The 18,416-nt window shown below is 41.2% G+C and overlaps 1 protein-coding gene across 1 annotated transcript; it reads left to right on the top strand.

Moving 5' to 3' along the window:
• Nucleotides 1–255: 255 nt before the first annotated feature.
• Nucleotides 256–18,211, top strand: AURKA (aurora kinase A). The gene is made up of 9 exons (XM_069495892.1): nt 256–260; nt 3,935–3,981; nt 5,899–6,178; nt 7,644–7,698; nt 8,924–9,115; nt 10,137–10,275; nt 14,964–15,112; nt 17,494–17,668; nt 17,782–18,211. Exons 2-9 carry the CDS (start codon nt 3,940–3,942, stop codon nt 17,956–17,958), a joined length of 1,209 nt encoding a protein of 402 aa, XP_069351993.1. The 5' UTR covers nt 256–260; nt 3,935–3,939; the 3' UTR covers nt 17,959–18,211.
• The last annotated feature ends 205 nt before the right edge of the window (nt 18,212–18,416 follow it).

Genomic DNA, 18,416 nt, shown 5'->3' with positions numbered 1-18,416 from the left:
CGGGCTCTAAAACTGTCACGGGTCGGTCGGGCCGTTGACTCCACCACTTCCGGGGTCTTAGGGAGCGAGTGCGCCTGCGCGCCATCTGCGCCTCGGAACGGGACTCAGTCGCCGGGTTCTTGTCAACCAATCACAAGGCAGCCTCTCTCTAGCTCAGGCCAATCAGCTCTGTGGTTAGAGGGTTTAACTCCTATTTAAAAAGAAGAACCTTTGAATCCTAACGGCTGAGCGCTCGGAGGACTCGGAGCCTTGGGTCGGAGGTGAGTCTGCGGGTAGGCTGAAGGGGATACCTCTGTGTGGCAGATGAGGGGCGGCCCGCTGCGGTGGCCTTTGAGCCGGCGGTGGGGCCGCGGGCCGGAGAGGGAATGAGCGGAGCGGCAAGTCCTTCCCCCGGTTCCTGCGTCCCTGGGCCCCGGCCCATGCCGTTCTCCTTTGCCCTCCCAGCACCTTTCCAATTGCTCCTGGGTGCCGAGGAGCCCTGTAAGATGTCACTTGTTAATATAGCTAGAGGTTGAGTGTCGTTGGCGCTCGGGGCGAGGGTGTGCTTTCTAATTGGAATTCGTATTCGGTGATTACCAGGGTAAAAAAATACAGGTGGTCTTTGCTTTCTTGGAGTTTACATTCTAATGGGGGTGGGGCGACGGACTACGCGCTAACAGGATAACTTGCAACTGTGGTGGGTGTTATGAAGGAAATCAAACAGTAGTGTGCCTTCCTGGGAAGGCCCTAATCCTGGCTAGATGAGCGGGTGAATTATTGGATGAGAACCTCTTCGCAGAGGCCTTTCCGGGCGGGTGCTTCTCAAACCGTAGACCTTGGAGCAGTAATGTCAGGATTACTTGAAGACCTTGTTAAAAATTTAACCCCATCTAGGGCCTAGTAAATCAGAGTTGCTTCGAGATAGGACCCATGCGTCTAATTAACAAACTCTTCAGGTGAGCCTTATACTTAATTGAGAACTAGTGACGCAGACCGGTACATACCAATCACCTGGGGTTGTTGACATGCAGAATCTGTTTTATCAGATCTGGGATTGGGCCTGAGAGTCTCCATTTCCAACAAACATCCAGGTGAGGTAGAAGTAGCTACTAGACTGTTCTAGACTAATGACTAACTGTCCTAGACTTAACATCTCTCCCCGTTCCTTAATCTCCTTTGTTCCTTGAGTTAGACGTTTTTCAACAACATACTTCCTCATTCCTCCCCTTAATCTCTGCAGACATTAATGAGGAAAAGGATCTGAGATGAAAAAAAAGTGTATAAACCTCCTTCTGTGTTACTAACCTAACAGCTTTTCTATTAAAAATAGTAGGATCTTTGGTTTGAACTGAATGGATCCCATGAAGGTCATCTGGTTCCTGAAATCTGGTTGCAGATCAGAATTGCCCGAAGAGCAGTCTTCCTGGGGCTCTCTCCAAAATTCTGGATCAGAATCTTATTCCATTTTGCTTATTATTCAGTTTCCCTCGGAAAAAAAGTAAACTGGAGCTTCTGTCAGAAGAATGTTAAATAAATGTCCTGAGGCCTATGTGATCTCATTAGTCTCCTACTTGTAACCCTTAGGGAAAGTGAAGAAAGTATTAGAGCGTGTGTGAAATTAACACTTGCTTAACACAAACATGCATTTCCTTTTCCTTTTTACTAACCCACTGTTTTTTATAAAGGCTCCAGCCTTTTTAGTCCCAGTTCTGTCTTCATTTCTTCACTGTGGAGTTTTTGCTTATTTGTAAAATGGATTTGAAAACATGGGCTTGGGGAGTTCTTTCTTTTGGATTCTAGAATTCAGAAAGCACCTGGGTAAGAAAGGTTTCTGCTTTCTTAGTGGTCTACTACTGGACAGGTTCCTGTGCCTGACTCACAGTATGGGCTTACTAAGTGTTATAAACTATTTTTATTATTGATTTCCTTTTTCAGTGGATTGATTCATTCCTAAAGCACTGGTGTACATGTTATGTGCTAGGCATGTTATGTACTAGGTTTTGGGGTGGCAACAATGAACAAAATGGGTCTAAGTCCTTTCACGGAGCTTATTTCTTCTGTACAGATTCTGAGCAGGCGGCTGGATATCTGACTCTGGGGAGATAGGCAGTAAACAGATGCACATGATGTTCATATCAGATATTAAGGACTATGGAGAAAAATAAGGGAGAGATGGTTCTGGAGGGGGGCATTTGATGAGACACCTCAATGAAATGAAGGACTGAGCTACCCACCTGGGGGAGGAGCCTAATAGGTAGTGAGAGCAGCAAGTGCAAAGTGCCTTTGGCAAGGGACTTGTCTGAGGAAGGAAAGGAGCCATGTGTGGCTGGTGTGCAGTGGTTGAGAAGAGGAGATGAAATCAGAGTTGGTCAGGTCCACATTCTATGAGATTTCATAGATATGTCTGTGTAGGTAGGAGTTTGAATTTTTTTTGTTTCAGCTGGGGAGTCATGGGGGCTTCTGAACTAAGGACCAACACTTGTTAATGAGACCACTGGCTGCAGTGCTGAGAATGGACCATCCTGGGGCAAGGGTAGAAGTGGGGAGACCATTGGGAGCCTGTTGGAAACAATCCAGGAGAGAATGGTGGTTTGACCAGGTGATGGTGGTAGCGGTGGTGAGCAGTGATTTTGAAGGTAGAACCTACAAAATATGCTGATGGATTAGATGTGGGGTTTGAGAGAGAGAGAACTGTGTAAAGGATCATGTCTGAGCAACTGGCAGGATGGAGTTACCATCAACTGAGATGGGGACATCTGTGAGAATAGATTTGGGCAAGTGGAAGTGGGGAGGGATCAGGACTTCAGTATGGGACATGTTAAAATTGAAATGCCTCTCAGAAAACCAGGTGCAGATGTTGTGTAGAAGGTAGGAAATCTAAGTCTGGAGTTCAGGGGCGAGGTCTGGGCTGGAGATGAATATTTGGGAGTCATCAGCGTGTGGATAGTATTGAAAGCCAAGAGACTAGATGAACTCACCTAGGGAGTGAGTGTAGACAGAGTAGTTCTAGGCCTGAGCTCAGGGCATCCTATGAGCAAGGAGAGGAAAGAAGAGGTTCAGCTTTGGATGTGTTAAGTAAGATTGAGGTGCCTGGCAGACATTTCTGGGAGATCCTGAGCAAATACTTGGATATCCGAGTCTGGCAATCAGAGGAGAGGTTAGGGCAGAGGATGCATTTTGAATTATACTAATAAAAGACATTTAGAGCCAAGGCACTGGATGATGTGGGTCCCAGCACATGGAGAGGGGGAGGGTCACCCCAGACACGCAGATTGGGAAAAGATGAGGTGGATCCAGCAAAGCTGGGTAAGAAGACAGGACAGCTAGTGAGGTGGGAGATAAACCTGGAAGCTAAGTGAAGAAAGCTATAAGAGGTGGTGATCAACCTTGTCAAATTCTGATGAGAATGCAACTAAGATGAGGGTGGAATTGAGCTTTGAATTTGGCACAGCAGGCGTCTGAGTCTGCTAAAGTGGTGGGGAGAGAAAAGCCCAGTTGGTATGGGCTCAGGGGGTCGGGGGAGCAGTAGGGTTGACGAGTGTAGACAGTTCTTGGTTTTGCTATTGGAAGGGGAGATGAGAGATGGGGTCATGGCTTGTGACAATTACATAGAGGACTTTTTAAGGTAGCAGTTATGTATTCCAGCAGGCTGCACACGGATGGCAGTGACCCATTAGAGAAGAGTGGATGGAGCAGCAAGATGAGTCCATTGAGGAGTTAAGTCTGAGTGTTTGGAGGCTGAAGGGGTCAGCCTGTAGAAACAGCCCCACACCTGTTGTCCTGTATCAATCTGATGGGAAAGTGCTCCACCCCATCACCTTCATTTGGACAAAAAGTGTGAAATCCTGTGTTGGTGGAGGCCTTTTCATCAGGGAGCAATAACTCTGCCTGTCATAGCAACATCATTTTGAAGCAGGTGGTTTTGTTTAAATTAAAGGTTCTTTTTCTTTTTCAGGCATCATGGACAGAGCTAAAGAAAACTGCATTTCAGGGCCTGTTAAGGTAAACTGAATAATCTGTAACCTTACATTTATAAAACTCTCATGGAGATTGGAATTCTTCCCACTTTACTTTGGATTGTATCTTTAGATCCCCTACTACACTTCTGTTGATGAATTAGTCGCTTTTCTTGGCATTCAGTAACATTTTGTTGATTCTGCACTGTAACTTGTTTTTGTTCTGCCTTGTCTTATAGTTAGCTATTTAAATATCTGTATTCCTCCACTGTATGCAGGATAATAGTAATAGTGTTCCCAATAGGAGCCCCAAACTTGTCTGTACTTTCTTGTTTCAGAAATTAACTTTTTTGGCATGGCTTCTTTGCTAATAATTCAGGGAGTGATAAATCCAGAGGGATGAATATCAAGTGGCATTTCAGTGAATGTTTCTGGAGAACCTACTTAGAGCCAGGTACTGTGTCAGATGCAGGGATTACAATGGTGAAAACACCTGGTCCCTGCCTTAGAAGAACTTAGAGCCTTTTGGGGAGATGTGTGAGCCAATACCATGCCTTATAATACAGGTTGAGTATCCATTCTCAGAAATGCTTGGGTCCAGGAGTGTTTTTGGATTTTGGAATATTTGCATTATACTTGTTGAGCGTCCTAAATCTGAAAAGCAGAAATCCAAAATGCTACGGTGAGCATTTCAAGTGGCATGTCATAGCTCAAAAAGTTTCAGATTTTGGATTTTTTGATTTGGGATACTCATGTTTAGGACCTGCGTAGTCCTGAGGAGGGGTGCTTAATTCAGATGAGGATAGATTGAAATCCAGGAATGGTTCCCTGGTTCTCAGCACTTAATATTTGTGGAGCATTAGGCCAGTGTTCTAATGTAAAGATTCATTAATAGAAGTAACTCCCAGGTTTTTTTTTTTTCCTTGTAGGAAATCAGCATAAGAATATATATATTAACTTGGTTTGGGTTTGTTTTTAGAAGTCTCCCTCTTCAAATAAGTGGATACTTTTTTTATTGCCTAGAAGTTTAACATGACCACTTAGAAAAGGATACCTTGAGTCACTATTTGATTCTCAATTCCTATGATAAAGTTCCTTTAAAAAAATTGTTCTACATTTAAAATGGCTTTATGTATTTGTTGCTGCCTTACTCTACCGTGTTGTGGATGCTGTGCTAATTTAATTACAGAAGTAATTGGCTCTGTATTTGGAAGTTTTCCATCCCCTTTTTGTAAGGCATTTACACCAACGAGCTGGTGATGGTCCTCCGGGCTTCAGTTTCCAACACTCGCCCCTCATGCTGGGCTGCGGAAGCTGAAGGAACTCTCCCTCCCCACCCCATTTTAGTTTGATTATCTCAGCCTCTTAGAGTTAATAGTTAAGCTTGTAATACATGACTTACAGGCATGTAAATAATACATCTTAGTAATAACTTTAAAAACCTACATTTGTTTCCTCTTTGTCAAAGTTGTTTTGCTTAAGTTCATTTGGTAAGTACTTGGAAAATGAAACATTGTTTACTAATAGTAAAGTCATAAGCTTGTTGTAGAAAAACTAGCACATACCAAAATTTAGACTGCTTTCCAAAACTTCTTCACTTGAAGATAACTACTGTTGAATATTTTGATGTATTTCTTTTAGCCTTTTTTCTAAACATATGTATTATCAAAGAAATTTCAAAGTAATTGGGATTTTGGCATAAAGTTTTGCATCATAGCTCTTAGGAGTAGGGGGTGGAGGGTAAAACAGAAGAACAACTGGGGTGAGGAGTTGGGGGTGGAGGTATCATTCAGGTATTCCTTTCAGCTATGTACTAGCTATATCCTCTGGAAGTGCTGATTAAAATAGCTTTTCCCCTACCATCTAATTCATTATTTTGTTATGCTAGAAAATAAACTGTAATTCTTAAGATACTCATTTTCTTTCGTGAAGATGATAAAGTTTATTTTCCCTTCCAACCTAGGCCACGATTCCACTTGGTGGTGGTCCAAAACGTGTTCCAGTGACTCAGCAATTTCCCTGTCAGAATCCGTCATCTGCAAGTAGTGGCCAGGCCCAGCGTGTCCTGTGTCCCTCAAATTCCTCCCAGCGCTTTCCTTCACAAGCACAAAAGCTTGCCTCCGGTCACAAACCGGCTCAAAATCAGACGCAGAAGCAATTGCAGGCAAACAGCGCACCTCATCCTGTCTCCAGGCCACTGAATGACACCCAAAAGAACAAGCAGCCCCAGCCGTCAGCACCTGGTAAACTGGCTTTTTTGAGACTCATTAGATAGTTGTTTTGTGTAGTTGTTGCTAAAAATACAGACTTGCATTTGTTGTTTGGAGCCCTAGCTTTTATATCTCTTGAGGATGGGGAGGAAATGAGATGTCCAGGTTGAAGTAACAATGTCTACCATGGGCCAGGCCTGTGCTAAAAACACAAACCCGATCGCCACCCTCTTGGAAGAGTTGGGCAACCAGGGAGGACACAGTATTGATCCCATGTCCTTCTAATTGCTTATTAGAGGGTCTGGGTGTAGGGTCCTTGTAACAGGTACATTTGAGGAACAAAACTTGAGAAGTTTTGGCGCATGGGGGAAATCCTGAGAAGTGGTTGGACTGAGGCAGGCTGAGGCGGGGTCACCGTGGGCACAGCTGGCCATGTTAAGGAATGGGGCTTCATTTCTGCAGCATTGGGAAGCTGCCGAAGGTTTTCTGAGCAGAGCAGACTGCTTTGCATTTTCGAAGGCTTACTTTGTATGTATTGATTGTACTGGAGAGTAGCAACGCTGGATCCAGTAGTACCAGATGAGCAGGAAGTTGAGGTCAGAGATGACAATGACCTGACCTGGGTGGAGCAGGGAGGGTGTTAAGTGCTTACACACAGCAGGCTCTGAGATAAGGGCTTCCTTCATCAACGTTGTCTCATTCAGTCCTTGTAACCACTTTATGAAGGCTAACAACTCAGTTATTAAATCAGTTATTAAGAAAGCCAAGACTCGGAAGCAGTCAGTTTATCCAAAGATAGAGCTAGGATGGAGAGATGCATACAAATTTGAGAGCTCATTTAAGATGTAGACGCAGTAGAACTGGACAATAGATTATCCCGTGAGTAAAGAGGAGTTAGAGATGGTGGTGATATTGATATTAACTGAGACTGAACAGTGAGGGAAGAAAACCGGCTTGGACCTACATTCAAATATCTGAGTTTGGAGTGCCGGATGTCACGTATGTTCTTGTGGCTAATAGTTACCGTGGTCCCCTGTTGCACAACCGGTTTATTGTCCATTTTGCTGAATTGGTGTCTTCTATTCCTATGTTTCTCCTTGTCAACTAATATAGTAGAAGGAGGGTGGCTGGCTTATGTTTTCTTACATGTTGATAATTTGTATGTAGTGTGTGGATGGGAAGATTGGTAATTCTGCCATTAAAGTCCCTCATTTGGAAACTGAGGCTTCAGGAGAATATGTAGTTTTCAAATTATTGGAGGAGGGCCTAATGATACACAAGTCTGCTCATCTTTACTCTAGAAATTCTGTAAAGAGTTCACATGATGGGAATCAGGTTAGGGTATAGTAGTCCTTTTTCTATAAAGAAAGCTAAAAAACCCAGATTTATCATTTTGATCTACCATTAATATTTTGGTGACCATTCATCTCTATTCACGGCTTTTCAACTTATTCTATAAAGTTATTCTAAAAATAGGTTTTTAACTTATTCCATATAGGAAATAATTCTGAGGAGGAACTGGCATCAAAACAGAAAAATGAAGAATCAAAAAAGTAAGCTTTTTTGTTTACAAAGTTCTATGCTATTCTACTAGAATACTCCATTTCATTGCAAATTTAGTTATGAGAACTCTAAAAAAAAAAAAGGACTTTATTTTCATTTAGAAGATATAAATGTTTCCAGATTTCTAATTTTTTTTTAAAAAGGGATTTTTTTATAATGATGAATTTTACTAGAGACTTAATTTTTAAAAATTTCTTTTCAAATTTAGAAAAAGCTTGGATGAGTCTGTTACAGAAATGTGTAGATGTTCTTCTCTACCCTCAGAAGCAAGCACTACATACGGTTTATGCTTCTATACTTTTTATTCTTGCACAGAGGTGCAAGTTTTTAAAAAATAATATGTTGCAGACTGTATACCTATGACTGAGTATTTTGATAATATTAACACAATTATAGTATTCTTTATTATAGAGGTTGGCTGCAGTATCTTTGCAGACTAAGCCTGCTCTCTTGGTCTCTGAATCGTCTGGACTCTAGAATGTAGGAGGAGGAGCCAGGAATGAACCCACAGACTTTTTTGCTTTCAGCTGTCTAACAGAGGCTTTTTAAGGAATCTAAATTGAGTCCACTTGCTCAAAGCTTCTTGGGTGTGGCTCTGGGCCATGGTCCTCAAATTTGGCTCAGAATAAACCTTTAAATTATAAAAAATATGTGTGTGTGTGTGTGTGTGTTTGTGCGCGTGCGCGCGTATAAACCCAATGGTTCTCGTGCCCCAAATGGCCTGTGGGGTCCATCCTGCATCCATCAGTAACAGTGCCCCTGTCCACCACCACTGGAGTGGCTCTCTACCTGGAGAGTGTTAGCATCTCTGGGGCTGGAGGGAGCAGCTGTGGTTAGTGTGAAAAAGGCCCCCCAGATGGTCCTGAAGCACTCCTTCCTCTCCAAGTACAGATCCATTTTTATGGTCTTAAGTTTGGTCATAGGTCTGTAATCCCGAGCATAGGACAGCCTTGAGATATTTCTCACTGGGTGCTTCACCTCGAAAATCCAAGAGTGTTCCTGTCACTGACTCACACACTTAGTGGCAGCTGGGGAAGTCAGGGCTTAATGTTTGTGGAAACTTGTTAATGGCGGTTATTGGCTTAGTTCTTGCTGAGCATACATATCGAGTAATTTTGAATATAAAACTATTTATAGAATGTCTAGTACTCATTGATAAATTGTTAGAAAAGATGTGTTTTATCACATTTTAAAAATCTTCAAATTCCTTCCTAGAAGGCAATGGGCTTTGGAAGATTTTGAAATTGGTCGCCCGCTGGGCAAAGGAAAGTTTGGTAATGTTTATTTGGCAAGAGAAAAACAGAGCAAGTTTATCCTGGCTCTTAAAGTGTTGTTTAAAGCTCAGCTGGAAAAAGCAGGAGTGGAGCATCAGCTCAGAAGAGAAGTGGAAATACAGTCCCACCTTCGGTGAGTTTTTGGATTAATGTTCAAAAGAACAGTGCCCGGCAGCCCCACCCCTGCCCTTCCCGTGACATCTGCCTCCCACCTTCCGTCCGGTCCATTCATTCTCCCTAATGGCTCACTGCCCTTCAAAAGAATTGTCTACATTCCCCATCTCCCCCTGGCCCTGTGAAAAAGGGTATATAAGCTTCCGTACCTCACTGTTATTAGGTAATAATTCTGTGCTTCCCCCATGCTATACATGTTAAAATTTATATGCCTTTTTAAAAAAGTGTACAACTTAAAGTTCATAAGAGTTAAGAGTATAAACTTTTTAGAGGACTGGTTTCATAGGGCCATGAAGAATGATTAAACTTGTCATTTTTCAAAAATTTATCTAGACTTAAGTGCTATGAGTCTAAAAAATCACTTGAGGATTTAATGTTAATGGAATAATTTACATGGGCAGATCTTTTTGAGTAATTAAGGGGAATGAAACCCGTTTCCTGAGGTAAGCAGGGATTGCAAACGGTGGCCTGCAGGTTGACTTGGGCTGGTGGGTTTTTGTTTTTCCTTTTTTTTTTTTTTTTGCCTTTCAGTGTTTTTTAAATTTGAGTTAGATGCTAATACTTAAAAGCTGGCTGCATCAGGCCTGTGTTTCTGTTACACCTGGCAACACGGGCTGGGGCCGCGCTCCTTGCAGCCGCACCGCCCACTCTGCTTGGCACCCATCGGCGCCATCACTGAGCACTTCTTTTATCTGTCTCAGTGTCTGGGTGTCAAACTCCTGTGGGAAAGCCATGTCCTTTTTTTAATGTGCAGAGAATTAATATGCAGCTGAATTTTCCCCCAAAGAATAAAGATGCCTAAAAGAAGGAAATAGTCTTAACTAAACCTCAGGTCCATTAATACTTTGAAATGCATGTAAAATATGTGGATGTGATTTCACGTGAAACACCACTGGTGTTATATGAGGGGTTTGATACCTAGTACATATTCTTTTATCAGCTCCAAAACCAGGTGTTAAAGTGTTCTCCCTTTGTTGCAGGCATCCTAACATTCTCAGACTGTATGGTTATTTCCATGATGCCACCAGAGTTTACCTAATTCTAGAATATGCACCACTTGGAACAGTCTATAGAGAACTTCAGAAACTTTCAAAGTTTGATGAACAGAGAACTGCCACTGTAAGTTTTCATTTATTGTCTGGACTAATTCCATCTCCTGTATACCTGTCCTGCATAGCAATGTGCCTTTCATTATATTAGAGTGGGTTTTGTCTTAGTGGAAGGATAGCTTAGGGTAAAATATTTGAAATGGAAAAACCAAAATAGCTTAGGTGTACCATATGTACCGGTAAAGTTGGGTACCAGGTAGAATATTATGGTTGATGTTTTGACTGGTTTGTTTCCATTGGTGTTTTTCAATGGAAACATATATAGATAGTTGCCTTTTTTTAGTAAGTGTTTTATTTTAGAATAGTTTTTGTTAAGGAGGCGGGATCTTGCTATGTTGCCCAGGCTGGACTCGAACTCCTGGGCTTAGGGGATCCTCTCACCTTAGCCTCCCAAGTAGCTGGGACTACATGGATGTGCCACTGTCCCTGGCTAGAATAGTTAGAATTACAGAAATTGTGAAGGCAGTGCAGAGAGTTCCCATATAACCTACACCTAATTTCCTGTTAATTCTATGAACATCTTCTATTAGTATGACATATTTGTCATGACTAATGAGCCAGTGTTGATGTATAACTCCTAAATGAAGTCCACACTTTATTCAGATTTCCTTAGTTTTTCTCATGATTGGATTTATGGGTTTTTGAGAGGAAGATTAGAGGTAAAGTGCATTCTTAGGAAGGTAATCTCTTAACATGACTTATCACTGTGGGTGTTAAGCCTGGTCCCTTGACTTGAGGTAGCCTTAGGTTTCTCCACACAGAGGTGCTATTGTTTTCCCCTTTCCGTACTGTATTCTTTACAAGGAAGTTACCAGCCATAGCCCACTTCTGAGGGACAGAGAGTGGGTGGAGTACCTATATAAATTATCTGGATGCTGTACCAGAGCTTTGTCTAGACCCCTTCATTCAATCACTTATTTAAAAATATGGACTCATGAGTATTTATTTTATACTTTGAATTATAATCCACTACTACTTTGTGGCTCAAATCGTTACAACTTTGGCCACTGGGAGCTCTCTCTTCTATGTGATGCCTGTGTAAACCTTCATTGTGCTTTGGTTTTGTTTTCTTTCCCTTTAGATTCTTTAGTCACAGTCTGCATTCCATCCTGGGATCCTGTGGATGGGATCTTCTAAATTTGCATATACTGAGATTCACTTTCTGTGGTGTAAAGGTCTACGGACTTTGACAAATGCATAATGTCATGTGTCCTCTGTTACACCACTATCCTACAGAACAGTTAGACTGCTCTAAAAAAAAAAAAAAAAAAAAAAACCACTGTGTCTCAACTACTCAACCCTTCTCACCCCCAATCTCTGGCAACCACTGATCTGTTCACTGTCTCCATTGTTTTGCCGTTTTCAGAATGTCACGTAATTGGAATCATAATATGTAGCCTTTTTAGATTAGCTTCTTTTACTTAACAATGTGCATTTAAGATTCATCTGTGTCTTTTGGGGAGCTTGGCAGTTTATTTCTCCTTTGCACTGACTCATATTCCATTGTATGGATGTACCTCAGTTTTTTCCATTCATCTATTGAAGGGCATCTTGGTTGATTCTGGTTTTGGTGATTATAAATAAAGCTGTTATAAACCTTTGCATGCAGGTTTTTGTAGAGACATAAATTTTCAGATCAGTTGGGTAAATACCTAAGAGTGCTATTGCCGGCTTGTGTAGTAGAGTATGGTTAGCTTTGTAAGAAACTGCCAAACTGTCCTCCAAAGTGGATGTGCCACGTTTACATTCCAGCGAAGTGAGTGAGAGGTCGTATTGCTCCTCATCCTCGCCAGCTTTTGATGCCAGTGTTTTGGTTTTTAGTCATTCTAATAGGTGTGTCACGGTATCTCATTGTTTGATTTGCAACTTCCTAGTGACTCAATGTTGAGCATCTTTTCATGTGCTTATTTGCCATCTGTATATCTTTGAAGTGCCTGATGAGATATTTTTGTCCTCTTTTATTGGGATTTTTTTTTGTTGTTGTTGTTTTTGAGATAGGGTCTCACTGTGTTGCCCAGGCAGTGGCACTTGCAGTGGCATGATCAAAGCTCACTGCAACCTCAAACTTCTGGGCTACAGCAGTCCTCCTTCCTGAACCTCTGGAGTAGCTACAGGTGTGCGGCACCACAGCCGGGTAACTTTTTTTTTTTTTTTTTTTTTTTTTTTTAGAGATGGGGTCTTGCTATGTTGCCAGTCTGGTCTCAAACTCCTGGCCTCAAGTCAAGTGATCCTCCTACCTTGGCCTCCCAAAGTGCTAGGATTACAGGAGTGCCCAGCCACAGGCAGTTTTTAATCTTATGAAGTCCAACATGTCACTTTTTTCTTTCATGGTTATGGTTTTTTATGCTTCTCCTTTTTTATCTGCATAAAATTACTTGTTTTAAGAAGTTAGTCTTAATTGGGGCTATTTATTGTTGAATCAGCAGCCTGACGGGCCTGTTGAATTGTGGTTACTTTGACCTGTTTCCTGGTGGAGATCTCTGGATAGTGTGCACTCTAGTTTTCCTTTTTTTGGCATTGATTTAAATGGCATTTAAATTCAAGTGATTTTACTTTTAGCATCTAAAATCACACTATTGGGGAATGACCCTCTGGTGTCTCTGCAATGATGGCATACTACTTTAAACTTCAGCGTAAATGTTTGCCCTTCTGATAAGCAGAAATAGATCTTTTGTTTGCTTTTTAAATATTAGCTGAACAAATCAGTTTATTTAATTGGCAATTAATATTTCTTCTATTGGACCAGCTTTCTTTTACAGATTACGAAGGAAATCTGCACTCAGTAGTGATAGTGACGCCTAAGGTGCTAATACTTTACTCTTGGCTTTTTTTTGCTTGTAATTTTGCTTATGGTGGGTGGTAGTTTTGTTTTGTTTTTAGTCAGTTAATCTTTTTCTTCAGTTTCTGATGTTTATGTTATACCTCATACGAAGATTATGAAATTTTTTACACATTGGCCTACTTTTCTCTTTTCTTTCTTCATGCTTAAGGCTTCAATCCAGATGGAATTTATTTTGGTGTGAGCAGATAGAAAATGAAAGATCGGTTCTTTCTAGATTCCTTAGTTAGAATGCATATACCTGTACCTACTTTTCAGATGAATTCAAATAAAACTAATTGTAGAGAAATGTCAGGGACCTTGAGATGCCACAATCTAACATGTGATTATGGAAAGAAATGGGTGCCAGAGAGCTCTGATGAAACTAATAGCTTGTCCAGAGAGGATTTGAGGGGGAAAATCCATTGCCCTCTGGAATTCTCATGTGTGCAAATCAAGCATCAGCAACTCAGTGTATGTGGTAGAAGAGCAGCTTTCTTTGTTTTCACCTTCAGTTTATTGTGGTCTAAATTTTGATCTCTGGCTTGGGTGAAAAGAATGCAAAATATCCTTTCTGACAATGACATTTGGTTTCTACCTGTTTAGTAAACCTTTTTAGTGTAAAATAATGTTCAATCTTGTCTAGCAATGACTTTGGAAACCAAACTCTTCTCAAACTTTAGCCAGAGCTAAATATATTCTTTCAATATACTAACAAACAATTCTTATGTATATGTTAAAACAAATTCTGGACTTGCTTGCTAAATCTTAAGTTGAGATTGGGACTGGAAAATCCTTTCTTGGAAGAGATGGTAGCTGGGTGCAGTGGCTCTATACCTGTAATCTCAGCACTTTGGGAGGTGGAGGCGGGAGGATCAATTTGAGCCCAGGAGTTCAAGGGTACAGTGAGCTATGATTGTGCCACTGTACCCCAGCCTGGAAAACAAAGTGAGACCCCGTCTCTTTAAAAAAAAAAAAAAAAAAAAAAAGTAAGGAAACAAAAACAACAAAAAAACTTTCTTCTGTACTTTTATACTGACTAATGAATTCATATACTCCCAGATTTAACGTGCTATTTAATATGCCAGTGTAACTACTTTTACTTTCTATTTATTTTATTGTTCAAGATAACTCTTCCTCGTGATATTCCTGAAGTAAATTTTTAGTTTCAAACAAATCCTTTTGTTGCAGAATGATCTTAGTTTTTAAAATGGGAATTGACTGCACTTAAAGTAGTCTTTTTTTTTTTTAAAAAAAAGACAGTCTTGCTCTGTCTCCCTGGGTACAGTGCAGTGGCATTATCGTAGGTCACTGCTACTTCAAATTCTTGGGCTCAAGGGATCCTCCTGCCTCAGCCTCCCAAGTAGCTGGGACTATAGGAGTGCGCCACAATGCCCGGCTAATTTTTCTATGTTTACTAGAGCTGGGGTCTTGCTCTTGCTCAAGCTGGTCTCAAACTCTTGAGCTCAAGTAATCCTCCCACCTCTGCTAGTATTATAGGCGTGAGCCACCAGGCCCAGCCAGCACTTGAAGCTCTTTTTTTCTTAAAAGAAAAAAAAGTAGCGTTTACACATGTGAATCCTTAATTTGTACCAGTTCTTCAGCATTGTCTTAATTCTGTACGATAGTATCTTTCCTTTCAGTCACATCAGCTGTATTAGCAAAGAGAGGACTAAGCACGGAGTAACTTGTACTTCACGTGAACCACTATAAATTGGTTCAATTGATTTTTGTAGATGCATCCATCACTTCTATAATGTTTGCCTTAAAACCTGCAAAACATGTTAATCTATGTTGGGTTTCCTTGTAGAAGAGATGTCTGATATTAATGTGTATTTTGTAAAGTCTAACACATAGGCTTTCAATACTTCTTTTAATAGTATATCACAGAATTGGCAAATGCCCTGTCTTACTGCCATTCAAAGAGAGTTATTCATAGAGACATTAAGCCAGAGAACCTGCTGCTTGGATCAGCTGGAGAGCTTAAGATCGCAGATTTTGGCTGGTCAGTACATGCCCCATCTTCCAGGTATGTAACTTTAGAGGTCATGGTTGGTGTAGCAAAAGCCCTGGGGGGGTGCTAATCACGAGCTAAACAGAAAACATTTAAGTCTAGATTTTGCGTTAAGTGGGGCAGGTGACTGACCCAGAAATACTTTGGAGTAATCTGTGCCTGATGGTAAACCAGTATCTTCAAGAAAATTTTATTCTGTGACCATTTTGGCCTATTTATGGAGTTCTAGGCCTTGAGTTCAAGATGCTTAATGTTCTTAGAGGCTAATGAAAGGGACAAATCAACAGATCAGCACTTCACCTCTGTCACATACTTGTCCTGTGTATAGAGGGGGAGGAACTGCTAACTTAATGATGGGGTGGAGACTCCCTGCTTCCCAGACAAGGAGACAGGGAGAAGTTCCAGAGGGCAGCAAGAGAGGGCTGCACGGACAAAGATTTAGGGCTCCGAGTGTAGCATGTACTTTGAGAAACTTAAGAAAAACAAATTGGTTTGGATGGATCTCTGAGGGTGTTGGTTGGAGATTCTCCTTGTTCTTTTTTTGTCAGCAGCAGGGATAGTTCTAGTCCCCTCTTAAAGCTGAAGCCAGGACATCAGTCTCATAAAGCAATTTAAATCTCAGGTGAACTTTCCAAACAAGAGCTTAAAGTATTCTCTGCTGTTTTAAATTTAATTTGGGTTTAAGTAAGCTCTGAAGCCTCATGTGAGGTGGGGCATTTTAAAGCATACATCTACTGATTAGGATTTGTCTGCTTTGGGGAACGACTCAAAATTATAGCCAGATGACTTTTAAAAAGAAAGCCAGTAAGAAAAAAATTGTAAGTAAGACTAAAACAGATGACATGTGGGGGAAAAACCCTTTGCTTTTGTTACAGACCACTTCTAGTTGTTTCCAGCAATGTGTTGAATCTTTTTTTTTTTTTTAATTGGCTGTCACTAGTGGGAGCTGTCGTCACCTGATAAGACAAACAGTAAAGAATTATGGGTTTCACGGAATTGCAGGGTTAAACTAGACCTAACCTGTCGAAGTGGTGTCATGACAAAGTAGAAAAGATGGCGTACTGCTTTCTGAAAAGATTATTTATATAATTTTTGATGGTTACTTCACCCTGCATCCCAAATGTTAGTAACTGTAAATAGTTTCCTGGTTATTATGTTTGAGAACCTCTAATTCAGTCCCTCTGCTCATCTCCGTGGTGAAGAGGGGTTAGATGTCGGGAGAGGTAGCCCCTTAATCCCAGGTTGATTCACGTGGTGAATGTCTGTGCTCGCTGGGTGCCAGGCCTGGCTGAACGGCACTAGCGCCGTGTCAGGGTAAGAAGCATCGGTGGCGAAGAGTACCTGATACAAAGCAACAAAAACCTATATGGGCTGTTCTGGCTTGGTGTCTGCCATCCCCAGCTTTTTTGTAATCTTTGTTATAAAAACCTAAATGGATAGAAACACAGTGAGTTGGTAGCTGATAGCATACCTGTCTTTCCAATGCCTACATTCAACAATTTTTCTGATTTTGCCATATTGGCTGCATATACTTTTTTGGTGAACAGTAAAAATAAGCTGCAAACATCATGTTGTTTCAACCTTAAGCACCATGTAATATACATCTTCTAAAAATAAGGATATTCTCCTATATAATCACAATCATTATCACTCCTAAGAAAATGGACAGCATTAATATCTAACATTTAGTCCATATTGAAATTTCCCCAGTTGTCCATGGAATTACATAGCTGGCTTTTAAAATCAGAACCCAGCCAAGGTCCATGCATTGTATTTGATTGTATTTCTTTGGTCTTAGTCTAGACCAGTCCCCCTACATTTTAAAATGAAGTTTTTGATTGTGTTGTCACTTAACTTGGACCTTTATCCCCTGTATTTGCTGGAAACTGGAATTCAGGTCTCAGGGCCTGAAGAGATTCAGGTTAAGTATTTTTGCCAAGAATATTATTTCAGAGGTTACCCTCAAAATTTCAGTGTATCTTGTGTACCAGTGATCTTTCACAGTGGGACAATATTCTAGTTTCTTATCAATGCTACCTGGTTCTCTCAAGCTTCTTAGCATATCTGTATTATAGAAAAACAAATGTAGAACTCCAAATTATATTTGTGGCGAACTGTGCATGGCAGCTTTTATAAGTAGTGATACATTCAACTTCTTATATTTTAGATTATTCACGGAGGTTCTAGAATTGGACAGATTTGGGGTTAAGTTTGGTTGCTAGGCCGTGTGATCTTAAACACCTCTCTCAGTCTTCTTCCTATGGGGACTTACAATAGTACCTACTTCACAGCACAGGATCTGGCCTAGGGGAAGCATTTAATCAACGTTAGTGTTTTTAGTAGCTGTTGTAATAATGAAACCCCACAGTATGTCAACCTGAGCTTCCCATTTTTAGGAGAACCACTCTCTGTGGCACCCTGGACTATCTGCCTCCCGAGATGATCGAAGGTCGGATGCATGATGAGAAGGTGGATCTCTGGAGCCTTGGAGTTCTTTGCTATGAATTTTTAGTTGGGAAGCCTCCTTTTGAGACAAACACATACCAAGAGACCTACAGAAGAATATCCCGGGTAAGACATAACTGGAAAAGACCCAGCACTTCGTTAGCTAAGATTTGAATATTTATGCTATTTGATCTTTCTAACCCACGTTTTGTGGCATTTTATCATTTGTTGTACTCCAGGTTGAATTCACATTTCCTGACTTTGTAACAGAGGGAGCTAGGGACCTCATTTCCAGACTGTTGAAGCATAATCCAAGGCAGAGGCCAGCTCTCAGAGAAGTACTTGAACACCCCTGGATTACAGCAAATTCATCAAAACCATCAAATTGCCAAAACAAAGAATCAGCTAGCAAATAGTCTTAGGAATCACGCAGGGGGAGAAATCCTTGAGCCAGGGCTGCTGTGTAGTCTGTCAGGAACATGCTACTGAAATTCATTTTTACTATTGACTGCCTCCTTCAATCTAGAGTGCTACAGGAAATGTTATTTGTCTTACTGAGCAGGCAGTGGCTCAGCCTCCCTATTCAGAAAGCTCCACGTCAATAAACATGACGCTCTGAAGTGAAAGTACCCATGAGAATCCTGCTGCTTTAGTGGTTCATAATCTGGAGGCAAGGTTCGACTGCAGCCACCCCACAGCCTGTGCCAGGCATGGTGTCCCTGCAGGAGCAAGTCGAGTCTGGTTGTGGGGTAAGTGACCACTTTGCTCTGACTTGATCAGTTATGGAGCTGTGCAATAACCTTCCAGGTACCTGAGTGAGTGTGTAATTTATTGGGTGGCCAAGCCTAAGTAAAGCTGTTGGAATTAATGTGAT

This window comes from Eulemur rufifrons, chromosome 20 (assembly GCF_041146395.1).
Source record: "Eulemur rufifrons isolate Redbay chromosome 20, OSU_ERuf_1, whole genome shotgun sequence".
Taxonomy (NCBI): Eukaryota; Metazoa; Chordata; class Mammalia; order Primates; family Lemuridae; genus Eulemur; species Eulemur rufifrons.
The sequence above is the reverse complement of the archived record's forward strand: the minus strand, read 5'-3'. Positions and strand labels throughout refer to the sequence as shown.